Consider the following 16,071-nt stretch of genomic DNA (forward strand, 5'->3'; position numbering starts at 1 on the left):
CGCATTCAGTCCTTTAGAGTTTAAGCATCTCTCGTTCCAAGCGCTTTTTTTAATTGTTGTATTATACGAAATATAACTATCACTGACAATGTTTGTTTATTATTTTTTCTCAAATCACATATTCTAGAATTGGAGGTTATTTTTTTGATAATTGTTGACCCCGCCTATTTCCGCCGTGAAGCAGTAATGCGTTTCGGTTCGAAGGGTGGGGTAGCCGTTGTAACTATACTGAGATCTTAGAACTTATATCTCAAGGTGGGTGGCGCATTTACGTTGTAGATGTCTATGGGCTCCAGTAATCACTTAACACCAGGTGGGCTGCGAGCTCGTCCATCCATTTAAGCAATAAAAAAAAAAGTTTGGTAATTAAATAATTTGAACATAATTGAATGTCGGAAATGTTGTTTTCGACTTTACAGGACTAATTTTAGTCCTACTTTCTGTTGTAACAGTTGCTATTTTTCATTTCATTTTGGCAAATCGTCTTCCTTTTGCACATATCTGAAGTTCACGCATGAAATTTACAAAATGATTTATTTGTGTAGTTTAGGTGGTCTCTTTTCCCTACCTATTCGACTGTATTCGGTAGCCAAAGGGGCTATTCCAGTTACTAGTGGTCCCGCAGCAGTCGAAATTCGACTATAATTAATTTAAATTATAAATTTTAACATTATTATGGTTCTATTGTCAAAGTTCTATTGTCTATTGTTCTTACTGGTGGTAGGACCTCTTGTGAGTCCGCACGGGTAGGTACCACCGCCCCGCCTATTTCTGCCGTGAAGCAGTAATACGTTTCGGTTTGAAGGGTGGGGCAGCCGTTGTAACTATACTAGAGACCTTAGAATTTATATCTCAAGATGGGAGGCGCATTTACGTTCTGGATGTCTATGGGCTCCAGTAACCACTTAGCACTAGGTGGGCTGTGAGCTCGTCCACCCATCTATACAATAAAAAAAAAGATGGCCGAAAATTACTGCCATATATATATCAAACCAAGTGACAAGAGCAGAATTGACAAACCTAACCCGAGATTCTAAAGAGACATTAAAACTCAAAATAAAATTATGAATAAATATTTATTTAAAATATAACAAAACAATAAAAATACAATAATAATAATTAAATACAAACAATCAAAATATATAGTTGTAGCTGCCGTAATTGTTGCAGTTCGGAATAGGTGCAAAATCAACGGTCCCGAATGGAACGACCACGTCATTACAACCGGGCAAAGTATTACTTAACAGGTTGCTAACGACCATTAGTTGTAGAGCGTTGGCTAGGTTGTTCGCGACCGTGCTGTCCTGTATGATCGTGGTTGCAGGGTTCTGGTATAACGCGTCTAATCCGTAATCTAGGTTGCAAGCGGTTACATAGCTGGCCGGGTTCGGTATTACCGTTTCGGAAACCGGCAGAATGCTTGTCTGCAAAGGTAGCATCCGATTTACGCATTGTGCTTTGGCTACCTGGAATAAATTAATTTGTTATTAGATAGTTGTTGATTGTTGAACCACAAAGATTCCACATGGAAAACCCCGACTTTTTTGTGCGAGACCATTCTCCTTAAGAGAAGATTAATGGAGAGAATCGCTTAAATGACTCAGGCCGTAAATTACTGGTGGTAAGACCTCTTGTGAGTCCGCACGGGTAGGTACCACCGCCCCGTCTGTTTCTGCCGTGCAGCAGTAGTGCGTTTCGGTTTGAAGGGTGGGGCAGCTGTTGCAACTATACTGAGACCTTAGAACTTATATCTCAAGGTGTGTGGCGCATTTACGTTGAAGATGTTTATGTGCTCTAGTAACCACTTAACACGAGGTAGGCTGTGAGCTCGTCCTCACATCTAGCAATAAAAATAAAACTGAATTAAATCAAACAGTTTTTGAAGTGAAACTTTTTTAGGCGCGTTGAGATTAAAATTTAATTCGCCACAGATTCGTTACGGCTAGAGAGAAAAGATACAATTTAGGAAGAGTGGGAGTGAGAAAATAGACAGAGCGTCTCGTGAACCACTCGACCGTCGAGTGAGGGAAAGGACAAAGTGAGCTAGGTCGTTTCTCTTATACACAGCATTCCCTATTACAAGAGAAATTTGATTTAAGGATGAGAAATGAAGAAAAGCACAATAATACTACATGCCGCAAAAGAAGTTTCACTTCTTTCACGTGTACCATGTTGCATGCGCACTATTTCTTTCTTTTTTTTTACAAATCCTATACCTTTAAACGAGCAATTCTTGTATATAAGTATTTATATATATATATATATATATATATAACCTGAATCTCGGAAACGGCTCCAACGATTTTCATAAAATTTAGTATACAGGGGACTACGGGGGCGATAAATCGATCTAGCTACGATTTATTTTCAGAAAATGTTGTTTTATTCGTGTTTTCAGTAATCAACTCTTCCCGACATCTATTGGCGAATAATAATACTATTTTTCTTAATTGAGGGCAACTAACCGCTTTAAAGACACAACAAGATGGCGTTATCAAAAAAAAAAACCGAACAAAGCTCGGTCATCGTCTAGTCTATCTCTCTCTCTCTCTTCGATCGGTTCCTCACTGCTGAGGATCGTGACTATACTACTAATATATAATAATAGTCTATACTAATATTATAAAGAGGAAAGATTTGTTTGTTTGTATTGAATAGGCTCCGAAACTACTGAACCGATTTGAAAAATTCTCTCACTGTTTGGAAGCTACACTATTCCCGAGTAACATAGGCTATAATATTTTTTGAAAAAAATTTGGGCTCCTTATTAAAACTCCAATAATGTAACCCAAGGTGTAAAAAAATTACCTAAAATATTCTTTACATCGGGTGCCCTGCGAAAACTATTCATGATAGAATAAAATAATGTACTACAACTTTATAGAACACATTATTATTTACAAAAAGTGTCGCGACAGCATATGTCTAACTATTATAGTTATGCCGCAATAAGTGTTCTTTTGAAAACTTTGTTAGACCCGAGCGGAGCCGGAGCGGGCCGCTAGTTTATCTATAAACACATTCCGCCCTACCCACAGAAATCTATTAGCGGGAACGATTTAAATTCCTCGAACACGGAAACCGTTCATATATTGCGCACACTTCAAATTTCAGATACACACTCTAACGATCCATACAAAGCCCAGTATATCATCGCAATAACTATCGCTGAGGGACCAATAAAATATAAAACTTACGTCTGATACCGCCATAAGAGCAAAACAGAAAACCTTTAGTGATTCCATTAGAACTCAGACTATCAGAACGAGTTTTACAATAACTATCTAACTAATATATCGCAGTACAGCCGATTGTTATGGTTATATACATGCTAATTGTATAATTACACAATTATTATCAGATTAATGATTAAGCAAATGATGATAAGGCTTCGATATCATTATTTTTGGAAATGAAATCAATGATTAAGTGATTGCATCTATTGCAATTGCAATCGGAAGACACAGGCAGAGAAATGAAAACGTGCTAGAAAATATACAGTTACGTTTTTATTCTTAACGGCCGTCTGGTGTAAATGACATGGTCACTACATTAGGGGGTCGCGGGTTCGAATCCCGCCAAGGGAAGATATTTGTATTTTTTTTTTTATTGCTTAGATGTGTGGACTAGCTCACAGCCCACCTGGTGTTAAGTGGTTACTGGAGCCCATAGACATCTACAACGTAAATGCGCCACACACCTCGAGATATAGTTCTAAGGTCTCAGTATAGTCACGACGGCTGCCCCACCCTTCAAACCGAAACGCATTCCTGCTTCACGGCAGAAATAGGCGGGGCGGTGGTACCTACCCGTGCGGACTCACAAGAGGTCCTACCACCAGTGTATTTTATGAGTAATCAAAGACAAACGAAATATTTAACACGGACCACACCAGTAGACTAAATAATCAATACTAAAATATAAAGAATATTTAATGTTATTTATACATCAAATTGTACATGATTATATAGTTAAAATTTGTACTTTTTTATTTCTATTGCTTAGATGGGTGGACGAGCTCACAGCCCACCTGGTGTTAAGTGGTTACTGGAGCCCATAGACATCTGCAACGTAAATGCGCCACCCACATTGAGATATAAGTTCTAGGTCTCAAGTATAGTTACAACGGCTACCCTACCCTTCAAACCGAAACGCGTTACGGCTTCATGGCAGAAATAGGGAGGGTGGTTGTACTTACCGCGCCGACTCAAGTTTGGATGCTGTTTAAGTCCTCTCTCTCTCTTTCAATTCTCAAACGTCCAATGCTGGATATTTGCCTCCCTAAAATCAGGCCGCTACCGGTCCTGCGATGCCTGGATCCAGCGGATTCCCACGATCATCATCAGGTCGTCGGTTCACTAGGGGGGAGGCTTACCGCGCTACGTCTTCTGGTACCACGAACCGGGTCGCCAGTCGAGAACTTTTTGCCCCCAGCGGTCATCTGTTCTAAGAGCAATGTGCCCTGCCCATTGCCACTTCAACCTCGCATCCTTTAGGCTATCTCCGTTTTCATGCTAGCTACTCAATCATACAAAAATGTCTCGGCCTATTTGGATTAAGTTTGGCACGAAGATAATCTATATTTATTTATTTACTAGCATCGCTTCGGAATCATTAAATTTTATTATTGATAGCTGAGTCCCGCGTTGTTACCCTGACGTGACCGGGTAACGCCGCGGGGCGAAGCTAGTCTAAATAAAGTAGCCTAAGTTACTCCTTATATCATCAGCTACCTATCAGTGAAAGTCGCGTCAAAATCGGTCCAGCCGTTCCAGAGATTAGCCGGAACAAACAAACAGACAGACAAAAATTGTCAAAAATGTTATTTTGGTAGCTTAAAAAACATTTTTTTTTCTTTCTTTATAGTTAGATATTATCGTAGTACCTAAAGAAAAAAATTAAAAGTTTTTTTGGCGCACCCTAATCTTTATATCTATCTATATTATTATACTAGCGACCCGCCCTCGCTTCGCTTCGGAAACATTAAAACACACATGAAACCAAAAAAAAAAAAAATAATAATAAAAAGTAGCCTATGTTCATCAGGGACAATGTCGGCTTCTAATGGAAAAAGAATTTTTCAAATCGGTCCAGTAATTTCGGAGCCTATTTGAAACAAACAAACAAACAAATCTTTCCTCTTTATAATATTAGTATAGATATAGATATAGATTTTATTATATCTATCTATCTATCTCCTGCAACTGCGGTTTCAACTTGTCGACTCTCCCAGCTATATTGGCGAATTGATTTCTCTGTTGAATAGCCTCATTTCTCATTTTATTCTTCAATGAAGCTTTGAGCTGTTTCCATGGCTCGCTGAGCGACCTTCAGCTGATGGACTAGCCGTATTGTGAGTACAGCAGGAAGCACTGGTTGAAAGCTTTTGTTTTCGGGCACTATGGGATTTGAGATGATAGGACACCACGTACTTGGCCGAACGCTGCCCAGCCCAGAGGAATCCTCCTCTTAGTTTCTGAGTATTATATCTGAGTGTTATAGTCGCTAATTATGCTCTGAGGAATTGTTCGAGATGATATCTCGATTTTACCATCGCACCGCCCGCCACCGGAGTAGAGTTCATCCATACTACCTGGAGCCACTGCGTTCATCCACAGCGCGTTTCCAGAGATCGTTTTTACCACGTACCATCCGGCTATGGAATGAGCTCCACGGTGTTTCCAGGGCGCTATGACATGTCCTTCTTCAAACGAGGCTTGTGGAGAGTATTAAGCGGTAGGCAGCGGCTTGGCTCTACCCCTGGCAATGTTGAAGTCCACGGGCGACGGTAACCACTCACCATCAGGTGGGCCGTATGCTCGTGTCTGCCTACAAGGGCAATAAAAAAAGGAATATTTCCTAGTGTGGTGAGCACGTGCGGATTTTTTTATTGTCATTGAAAACAGGCTAGCACACTGGCCTCCAAAGCTAAGTGGTCACCGTCGCTGCCTTGTTACTGCTGTATCCTTTTTTCCTTCATTCTTTTCAGAACTTCGACCAGGCGGCACACTGTGGCATCGGAGATGAAGAAAATCTGGTTAAGCAACTAATGGTAGGATGACTTTTACTGGTGGTAGGGCGTCTTGTTACCGCTCTGCCTATTTCTGCCGTGAAGCAATAATGCGTTTCGGTTTAAAGAGTGGAGCAGCCGTTGTATTGTAAAAAGTGAGGTTTAGAACTAATGTTTCAGGATGGGCGGCGATAATAATGTGCTTTATATCTATGAGTTCCGGTGACCACTTAACACCAGTTGGGCCGTAAGCTTGTTTACCTGTATTAGCAATAAAAAAGGTGCATACCAGTAAATCACACACTAAATCGCATATAGACACATAGAAGGCACAAGTACAGGGATTGATTATAAATAGCGTCTCTCAATTTCTAAGAACAGAATTTTTTTAAGCGGCATCCAAAGCGTGAACTGAAAATTGATCAGTATTCATAATTCATTCCATAAATCCAATCCAATTCTCTTATCGTGAAGACGAAAGCAAAAGTCAAACAAGATGCCTCAAGGTACTGTTTGTCCTTTTTGTGGCAAAGAAACATGAATCAATAGTGTTTTTTTTAAATATTAAATTCCCTAAGAAATATTTCAATCCATTATTTATTACATGACATGTTAACTGCGGGATTATTTTTCTGGGACTCTCTGCTAGTGCGTACGAGACCTGGTAGACCTCACAAAAGTCCGTTCTTGAATATACCTATAGCCATAGAAATGTGGACACAGTTGCCTCCAGTATCGAGCGAAGCAGCGCGGTTTTGACGTCCAGCCATCAGGAGACAGTCGTGCATGAGACTTTTTTAACCATCACGAAATTGACTTGTTAAAAAAAAAAGAAAAAAAAACAATACCCATACGCCACGAATTTATAAATTCCCCTTTCTTTTTTGATTGATGTCGATGAAATTTTGACAGAATTGAGAGATTATTTAAGTCAAAAGTCATATACAGCGTTTCTAATGCAAAACAATTGGTTTTTAATCCGTTGAAAATGCTAATTAAATTTTTCATTTTCGAACAAAGATAACCCTCACTTTACTCCTAGCTATTTATCCCACATGGTGGTGGGGTCAACTTTCCTTATTCTACTCCTCCACTTTGCTCTGTTTTCGACTTGAGCGCTATGACATGTCCTTCTTCAAACGAGGCTTGTGGAGACTATTAAACCGTAGACAGCGGCTTGGCTCTGCCCCTGACATTGCTGATGTCGATAAGCGACGGTAACCACTCACCATCAGGTGGGCCGCATGCTCGTCTGCCTAGACGGGCAATATAAAAAATCCTCGTCAGCAACATTGCATTCCGTTTGGCCCTTCAGCACTACATCTTTCCACCTTGTCTTGGGTCTATCTCTAGATCTCTGACCGGGGAGGTCAGGCACTAGTGCCAAATTTCTGACGTTGTTTGAACAAAGAGAACACAAAAATAAAAAACAATAAATTAAAATTTATTCAGCACATACAATGAATTAAAATACTAGGCTACTAATACAGATCTGAAGGTCCAAAGAGGTCTTTGTCCACGACGTACAAAGATTTTGAGGGCGAGCCATATACTGAGGGAAAAGATTCACCAAATGACGGACTACTGTTAATGGCTTCGTAAGGCGACATCAGGGCCCCGTGGGATCGAGAAGATCGTCTCGCATTTGAGTCATACGCGCGGAAAACATTCGGCTCATAAGAACCAATGTACTTTGAATTGGACAACGGCACCGGTTCCCCTGTGTAATACGGCTCTATTTCATATTTTGGTTCAAATTTGGCAGCTTCTAGAACATATTTGGGTTCGTGCTTTAGCGTTTCTTGAAGATAATGGGGTGCGACGGGCAACTTGTCAATGGCTCTAGCCAGATTTGAAATAATTTCGCTGTTCTCTTTCGGATAATTAAGTAGGTTGCTGACTATTAGCAATTGTAGTGCTATGGCCAAGTTGTTCAGTACGTTCGGATCCAATGCTGTCTGTTTTGGGGCTATTTCACATGGCGTGGGTGTGATGGTTGGCGGCTCAGCTGGGCGGTTGATTGGTGCTGGCCTGGGTGGATAGGCAGCTGGATTAGCTGGATATGGAATTCCTGTGACTATGTAATGGGGCGGAGCGGTGACATGGGAATTTACCTAAAAAAAACATGCTAATCAGTTTTGCGAAAACAATAGTTGTCTAGTATCTTCTAATCTTAATACAATAGTTTTTCGTGTGAATACTGAAGAGAAGAGAGCCTTTCTTTTTAAAGCCACACTATGTGATGAGCATGGTTATGGTAGCCGCTGTTGTGACGAAAGAATGAGATGACAGAACCAACTCAAACATCTTCACAGGGCACCATGATTCTCCGATATAAGGCACAATAAATAAAAACTAAAACCCTTCGTCGACTCACCGGTTCCTAATAATGAAAACTAATTAAAATGCATTCTGATAAAAACTAATTTTTTTAAAAATCAAATCTCACCTCGTTTAAAATTAAATGAAAAATCGAAATGACGAAAATTAACGAAGACATGACAACATCTATGACAACTTTATCAATTGACGTGCTCTTCGTACGAACCTACGTATTTACCGTGTTTTAGATCACACATTATCTCGATTTCGTTATCTTTAACTTATCAATGAATTTATTATCTCATTGCATATTGCAATATCTTTTCTCGACTCTGTTTATTTTACGTACGATTATTTTTGAAGTCGTCGTTGCCTAAAGGATAAGACGTCCGGTGCATTCGTGTGTAGCGATGCACCGGTGTTGGAATCCCGCAGGCGGGTACCAATTTTTCTAATGAAATACGTACTCAACAAATGTTCAACGGTGAAGGAATAACATCGTGTAATAAAAATCAAACCCGCAAAATTATAATTTGCGTAATCACTGGTGGTAGGACCTCTTGGGAGTACGTTGGCATGGCCGCTGCCAGGCAAGCGTACCTCAAGGCACAAAAAGAGGAGAAGGAGCTCACTGAGAGCGCGCGCACCACACGCCACAAGAGGAGAGCGGCTGAAGGGTCTGTCCCTAAGCCCGATGCCGAGCGTAGGCTCCATCAAAGTGCAGAGGTGGCCCTGATGGTCGCCGCCAAATCCAGCAGCCCGAAGGGCACGTACGTGCGTGCACTGAAGGAGTTGGCAGTCACTGTCAAGGAGGCCACGGAGGACCTTGTGGGCTACACCGCAGCCGAAGAGGCTAAGAGACTGCGAGCGGTCAACGTCAAGCAGGAGCAGGAGATCCTGCAACTGCGTAAGGAGCTCGATGAAGTTAGAAGGGAGTTGGCGAGGGTTACGCAGGTGCTAGCGTTGCCCACATCGACTGCGACCCCGGCCCCGAACACCAAGGAGGAAGAGGAGGAGTTGCGCCTACAGCGCATTATGCGAGCTGTCGGCACTATGCTCGACGCTCGCTTTGAAGGGCTGGAGGCACGGCTTCTACCGGAGCCCCGAATGCGACCACCGCTAGCGGCGGACAAGCAGAGGAGCCGGGAAGAATCGTCTAATCCCCCTGTCGTCGTTGACGCTGCACCGGATGCGGCACCGTCATCGGTGCCACCGATGACATTGGCGAAAAAGAGGATGCGTGGCCCCAAGAGAAGTGTCACCGCGCAAGCGGCTTCATCCGAAACGCACACCTTCCTCCCGGCTCCAGCTTCCATGATCGAGAGCTGGTCAACGGTCACCCGTAGGGGTGCTCGACCGAGGGAGGAAGCAGTGAGGACGGTTCCAGCGGCAGCTATCGCTGAAGCGGAAAGGAAAGACCGGTCTTCTGTAAAGAGGAAAGAGAAGAAGCTGCGCCCTCCACGCACTCAGGCCGTTGTCCTCAAGCTGCAACCAGAGGCCGTGGAAAGAGGACTCACGTACCGCACTGTACTCGCCGAAGCGAGGGCCAAGGTAGATCCTGGGGCACTTGGAATACCCATCCAGCGCATCCGGTCTGCAGTGACTGGGTCTAAGGTGCTGGTAGTGGAAGGTGCAGACCAGAGCGCCAAGGCCGATCTCCTGGCCCAAAAGCTTCGTGAGGTTCTGCCCACAGAAGGGGTCATAGTGACCAGGCCAGTAACGACTGCAGCCATCCGCATCAGCGGACTGGACGACTCCCTGATGCCGGAGGAACTTACCGCGGAGCTTGCCCGGATTGGCGAATGCGCTCCTGATGCGGTGAAGATCGGAGACATCAAGTATGGCCCAGGCGGGATGGGTCAAGTATTGGTCCGGTTGCCCGTCGTTGCCACGATGAAGGTTCTCGCCGTTCCAAAACTGAGGGTTGGTTGGAGCGTGCTCCGCGCTTGTTTGTTAGAGGCTAAGAAGCTACAGTGCTTCCGATGCCATGAGCTAGGGCACGTGAGCGCCCGATGTCCTTCGTCGGTCGACCGCAGCCGGGATTGTTATCGGTGCGGCCAGACCGGCCACATAGCGGCCGGCTGCTCTCTTGCACCACACTGCACTGTATGTACCGCTGCCGGCAGACCGGCGGACCATGTCTCCGGGAGCAAGGCTTGTGCCAAGTTCCCTAGACCGAGACTTAGAAGAGGAACTTCCGCTGCACTTGAGAATGCACGGAGGCAGCCCGGTACGGCTATGGAGACATCGAATGGCGTCCTGCTATGACAGGTGTCCTTCGATTCCTGCAGGGGAATCTCAACCATTGCGCCAGAGCTCAGGACCTTTTGTTCCAGAGCATGGCGGAGGGGTTGACCCATCTTGCGGTGGTCGCCGAGCCGTATCGGGTCCCTTCGAGCCCCGATTGGGTGGCCGATTTGGAGGGCCGAGTGGCAATCATCCGGCGTTGTTGTGTGAGTGCTCCGCCTACGTTTGCCGTTGTTGAAAGAGGTCGCGGCTTCGTTGCCGTCCTCTGGGCCGAGATATTCGTGTTGGGAGTGTACTTTTCCCCAAACAGGACGCTCGCCGAGTTTGAGGTTTTCCTCAGCGAGCTCAGCCGCGTCGTTGGAAGGTCGCACTTCCGACGGATTCTCGTTCTAGGTGACCTAAATGCCAAGTCATTGTCTTGGGGTTCCTCTAGGACGTGCCCCAGAGGTAGAGCGGTGGAGGAGTGGCTGGTCGGAAGCGGTCTCCTCATCCTCAATCGCGGTACGGAACTCACATGCGTGCGACGTTTGGGCGGGTCCGTGGTGGACGTTACATTCGCCACGCCTGACGTCGCATATCGCGTACGCGGTTGGGCGGTGATGGTTGGCGAGGAGACCCTCTCCGACCACCGTTACATCCGATTCAGTGTCGCCGCGACCCCGGTGGGTTCTGTTCGGGGCTTTTCCTTGCCCATCAGTGGCAGCGCTAGGGGTCCTCGTTGGGCCCAGAAGCGCCTCAACATCGAGCGGTTGCGTGAGGCGGCCATAGTGCAGGCATGGCGTCTTGACTCGCTTGGCGAGCCAGCAGACGTGTGCGAGGGGGTGGAGCGTCTGCGCGAGGCAATGTCACGGGTGTGTGACGCTGCTATGCCTCGCGTGAGAGCTCTCGCTCCTAAGCGCCAAGTTCATTGGTGGACCGAGGAGATCGCCAGCCAGCGCCGGCTATGCGATATTAGTCGTCGCACATACCAGCGATATCGACGACGAAGAACGCGCCGGGATCCCAACGAGGAGGACCGCCTCTACGAAGTGTACAGGACGGCGATAAGAACCCTGCGCTTGGCTATCGGGGAGGCGAAGGAGGCCGCCTGGAGCGACCTACTGGCCTCACTGGACCGTGACCCGTGGGGGCGGCCCTACAGGCTGGCGCGTAATGCGCTTCGCCGTTGGGCTCCTCCCGCAACCAGCACCCTGCCGCCGGAAGCATTGCAGCGGGTAGTCGGGGGTCTGTTTCCCGATTTATCCGGGACGGCCTTCGTCCCCCCTGTGATGACAATGGCGCGGATTGCTGATAGCGAAGAGCTTGAGGACGTCTCCCAGGTGGAGTTCGATTTGGCTGTGCAGAGGATGCGGGCTAAGCGCACGGCACCCGGTCCCGATGGGATCTCGTCCCAAGCGTGGGCGCTCGCCTTGACAGGTGACGGCTTGGAGCCTGCCCTCCAAGGGCTATTCAGCAGGTGCCTCCGTGAGGGCAGGTTCCCAGAGCCATGGAAGACTGGTCGGCTTGTCCTTATTCCTAAGGAAGGCCGGCCACGTGACGAGCCAAGCGGGTACCGCCCAATCGTCGTGCTGGACGAGGCTGGTAAGCTCCTCGAGCGCATCGTCGCCAGTCGCCTCGTCCAGCACCTCGAAAGCGTTGGGCCTGACCTGGCTCCTAACCAATATGGTTTCCGGAGAGGTCGCTCCACCATGGACGCGGTCTTGCGCGTCCGCCACCTCTCCGATCGTGCGTGCTCCGAGGGGGGCGTGTTGTTGGCTGTGTCGATTGATATCGCCAACGCCTTCAACACGATCCCTTGGAGCACGATCGTGGAATCGCTCCGGTTTCACCGCGTCCCCCCTAGTCTCCGGACCCTGATAGAGGATTACCTCTCAGGGCGAAATGTAGTCTTCCCCGAGAGGAGGGGGTGGGGACGGAAAGCGGTGTCGTGCGGGGTCCCGCAGGGGTCGGTACTGGGACCACTCCTGTGGGACATCGGTTTCGACTGGGTCCTGCGCGGTGCTAGCCTGCGTGGCGTCGACGTAGTGTGCTATGCCGACGACACGCTGGTGACGGCCCGCGGAGCCGACTACAGAGCCGCAGCGATCCTTGCGACGGCGGCGGTCTCCACCGTCGTTAGTCGCATTCGGAGATTAGGTCTTGAGGTGGCCCTCCGCAAGTCCGAAGCGGTGTGCTTTCACCCAGTCCGGAGGGGACCTCCTCCGGGAGCCAATCTCATAGTCGGCGGAGTATCGATCGCTGTCCAGCCGAAGCTCAAATATTTGGGCCTTGTGCTGGACAGTCGATGGCGCTTCGACCACCACTTTGGTGAGTTAGTCCCGAAGCTGCTGGGGATGGCGGGCGCACTAGCCCGTCTTCTCCCCAACGTCGGTGGTTGCAGCGCCGGCGTCCGGCGTCTGTACCTGGGGGTCGTGCGCAGTATGGCTTTGTACGGCGCTCCCGTGTGGTCGCCCGCACTCTCTGCGCGCAATGCAGCTTTGCTGCTACGAGCGCAGCGGGTGCTCGCGGTGAGAGTCATCAGGGGGTACCGTACGATCTCCCGGGAGGTCGCCTGCGCCCTCGCCGGTTCCCTTCCTTGGGATCTCGAGGCTGAGGTAGCAGCTGCGGTATACCGGCGCAGAACACAGTCCCTGAGTCGGGGACGGACGCCCGGCCCGTCGGCTGTCGGTCGGTGGAGGCGTGCTGCGCGTCATCTGGCGTACGCCAAGTGGAGGGAGCGGTTGCTGGAGGAGCTTGGCCAAACTTCAGTCACTCGCCGACGCACCCTCGAGGCCCTGGTGCCCGTGCTGGAGGCATGGTCAGATAGACGACACGGCGTGCTCTCCTTCCACTTAACGCAGGTCCTCTCGGGGCATGGTTGCTTCGGGAGGTACCTGTGGAAGGTCTGCAGGAGAGAGCCACATCCGGGTTGCCACCAGTGCGGGCATCCGGACGATGACGCTCAGCATGCACTCGAAGCGTGCCCGCGTTGGGAGCGCTCGCGGCGAGACCTCATCGCGGTGCTGGGGAGAGACCTCTCCTTGCGGGCTGTCGTCGCCCGCATGCTAGAGGACCGGAATTCTTGGGAGGCCATGACCAGGTTTTGCGACCTGGTCATGGCGTTCCGTGAGGCTGAGGAGCGCGAAAGGGAGTGGGATCCCTCTTCGGCTTCACAGCGAAGAAGGCGGAGTGGGCGGCACGGGCGCGAAGCTCCCGTTCATCTCCCGTAGGGGCTGTCGGGTGCCGGGTGCGGGGGTGCCCGGTACTCGGCTGTTGGTCCGGTGGTGAGGCGGCGCAAGATGGCTCCTGTGCACCGCTCACGGTGTGTCTCCGAGACGACGTCCTGCGGGATTTTCCCGGGGATGGAGTGCCGTCCTATTAACAGGATGGGTACCGGCGACGGCGAGCCTTCGGCGCGCACTGTGCGGTACCGTGGGTTTCGTGGAGTCGGAGTGGTGGGGCTCGATGGGGTTTAGTCGGTAGTCGTTCTGCGGGGCAAGTGCTTCGCGCGCCTTTTTCAAGGCGTAGTCTCCTGTGAGAAATTGGGGGAGGTGAAGGACCTCGGCTCTTCTCTTCTCCCCTTCTTCCTCTCAGGAGGCGCCGGAGTCCGACATAACCCGGTCCGTTACCCCCCTCGACCGGGTATCCGTAAATGGATTCCCCAGCGTTAAAAAAAAAAAAAAAAAACCTCTTGGGAGTCCGCACGGGTAGGTACCACCACCCCGCCTATTTCCGCCGTGAAGCAGTAATGCGTTTCGGTTCGAAGGGTGGAGTACCCGTTTAACTATACTGAGACCTTAGAACTTATATCTCAAGGTGGGTGGCGCATTTACGTTGTAGATGTCTATGGGCTTCAGTAAGCACTTAACACCAGGTGGGCTGTGAGCTCGTCCACCCATATAAGCAATAACAAAAAAACCTAGCTTAAATCGGCTGACTCGAAAATAAAGTTCATGATTATAAGTACGGTATTATAATAGGACCATTGATAATTTCTGTTAGCCAATGTTTCCAATGCCGAATGGACAATAATAATTCAGCCAAGTCGCGCATTCCTACAAGAAAACTCACATTATGATATAAATTAATAAGAAATATGAATATGCCAAGGTAGGTAGTGGGTGAAGAGTTTTATTGCCTTCATAGGCATACAAGCACCTGATGCCAAGCGATTCTTGTTGCTCATAGATATCAGTTTTGCCAGGGGCACACAAATTGCTGGGTATTACTGAGAAAATGTTCCAGATGTCATGAAATCCAGAGGGAGTTCATTCGAGACTTGGATGGTTTGTTCCAAAAAAATCTCTGTGCATGAACGCGGAGGTGCCGGTGACATGAGGTGCGATAGAAATCTTATCCAACAATTCTTCAGAGCACATCCCGTGGAGCATACGGTACAAAAGAGAACCGCAGTCCCTCCATGGAAGAAAATGATCCGTGAGCACACGGCCAGCTTTGTATATAGTGTTAAAAAAACAAAAAAAAAAGCCCGCTGAGTTTGTTTCGCCGGTTCTTCTCAGGACTGTGGCTTTTTTTGGAACCGGTGGTAGAGTTAACATTGTTATTTGTATTTTGACATTCAACAAGTGTGTCATACTGACATCTAAGTTGAAATAAATGATTTTGAATTTGAATTTGAATTTGTTAATAGGTGCCAAGGACGTCTCTATGTTCAAAACGACTAACTATGACAGATGACTCTTCGTCTGAAGAAGGAAAGAGTGAATGAGGAGGAGAAGATGCTGGTGTTACGCAGCTTATGACTATCGCGATTTATTTAGAAAACTTTTCACACCCTACATCATTATTCTGCCTTCAATAACGTATGTAACATTAAGAATATAAAGTACATTAGAGTAACAGCTTACTAGTAGGTAAGACCTCTTGTGAGTCCGCGCGGATAGGTACCACCACCCTGTCTATTTCTGATTCCGTGAAGCAGTAATGCGTTTCGGTTTGCAGGGTGGGGCAGCCGTTGTTACTATACTGAGACCCTTAGAACTTAAATTTCAAGATGGGTGGCGCATTTACGTTGTAGATGTCTATGGGCTCCAATAACCACTTAACACCAGGTGGGCTGTGAGCTCGTCCACCCATCTAAGCCATAAAAAAAAAGCTATCTGTTAAATGGAAAAACGGAATTTGCTGTAAGGTCATGGCATGGTTCGAGTTTTTTCCCCCCGTTTGTAGCATTCATGTAGCCACGATCATTAGTGGCGACCATACGAAATTAACTAATCCAAACAATTAGATTCCGGATCCTGAGGGGAAACTAAATTTTCAAGGGTCCCGCAATGGAAACGATAACAAGAGACATAGGAATATATTTTAACGGGTGTATGGACTTCGAACATAATGCGGAATCTCTAAAGAGCATAGAGGTCTTTAATATTGCGTTAAGGTAACATCGCTGACACTCAATAGCAATGTCAGGAATAGTCAAGACCCTGCCCACTACTTATGACCCCCTTTCAAGTTGAAACAGGACATGTCGTAACGCTCAAGAAAAACCG

At 47.6% G+C, this 16,071-nt stretch overlaps 4 protein-coding genes across 4 annotated transcripts; 2 read left to right on the forward strand and 2 right to left on the reverse strand.

Moving 5' to 3' along the window:
- Positions 1-1,057: 1,057 nt before the first annotated feature.
- Positions 1,058-3,326, reverse strand: LOC101738300 (uncharacterized). The gene is made up of 2 exons (XM_004924924.4): positions 3,198-3,326; positions 1,058-1,466 (listed from the first exon to the last, which is right to left on the reverse strand). Exons 1-2 carry the CDS (start codon positions 3,243-3,245, stop codon positions 1,134-1,136), a joined length of 381 nt encoding a protein of 126 aa, XP_004924981.1. The 5' UTR covers positions 3,246-3,326; the 3' UTR covers positions 1,058-1,133.
- A 4,107-nt stretch (positions 3,327-7,433) lies between these two features.
- Positions 7,434-8,587, reverse strand: LOC101738165 (uncharacterized). The gene is made up of 2 exons (XM_038016809.2): positions 8,460-8,587; positions 7,434-8,124 (listed from the first exon to the last, which is right to left on the reverse strand). Exons 1-2 carry the CDS (start codon positions 8,508-8,510, stop codon positions 7,492-7,494), a joined length of 684 nt encoding a protein of 227 aa, XP_037872737.1. The 5' UTR covers positions 8,511-8,587; the 3' UTR covers positions 7,434-7,491.
- Positions 8,588-8,908: 321 nt separating this feature from the next.
- Positions 8,909-12,224, forward strand: LOC134198707 (uncharacterized). Its single transcript, XM_062671927.1, has 3 exons — positions 8,909-10,497; positions 10,821-12,160; positions 12,202-12,224. Exons 1-3 carry the CDS (start codon positions 8,909-8,911, stop codon positions 12,222-12,224), a joined length of 2,952 nt encoding a protein of 983 aa, XP_062527911.1.
- On the forward strand, positions 11,790-14,239 carry LOC119629402 (retrovirus-related Pol polyprotein from type-1 retrotransposable element R1). The gene is made up of 2 exons (XM_038015120.2): positions 11,790-11,995; positions 12,054-14,239. The coding sequence occupies exon 2, from the start codon at positions 12,268-12,270 to the stop codon at positions 13,786-13,788; it is 1,521 nt and encodes a 506-aa protein (XP_037871048.2). The 5' UTR covers positions 11,790-11,995; positions 12,054-12,267; the 3' UTR covers positions 13,789-14,239.
- The last annotated feature ends 1,832 nt before the right edge of the window (positions 14,240-16,071 follow it).

This window comes from Bombyx mori, chromosome 2 (genome assembly GCF_030269925.1).
Source record: "Bombyx mori chromosome 2, ASM3026992v2".
NCBI classification, from domain to species: domain Eukaryota; kingdom Metazoa; phylum Arthropoda; class Insecta; order Lepidoptera; family Bombycidae; genus Bombyx; species Bombyx mori.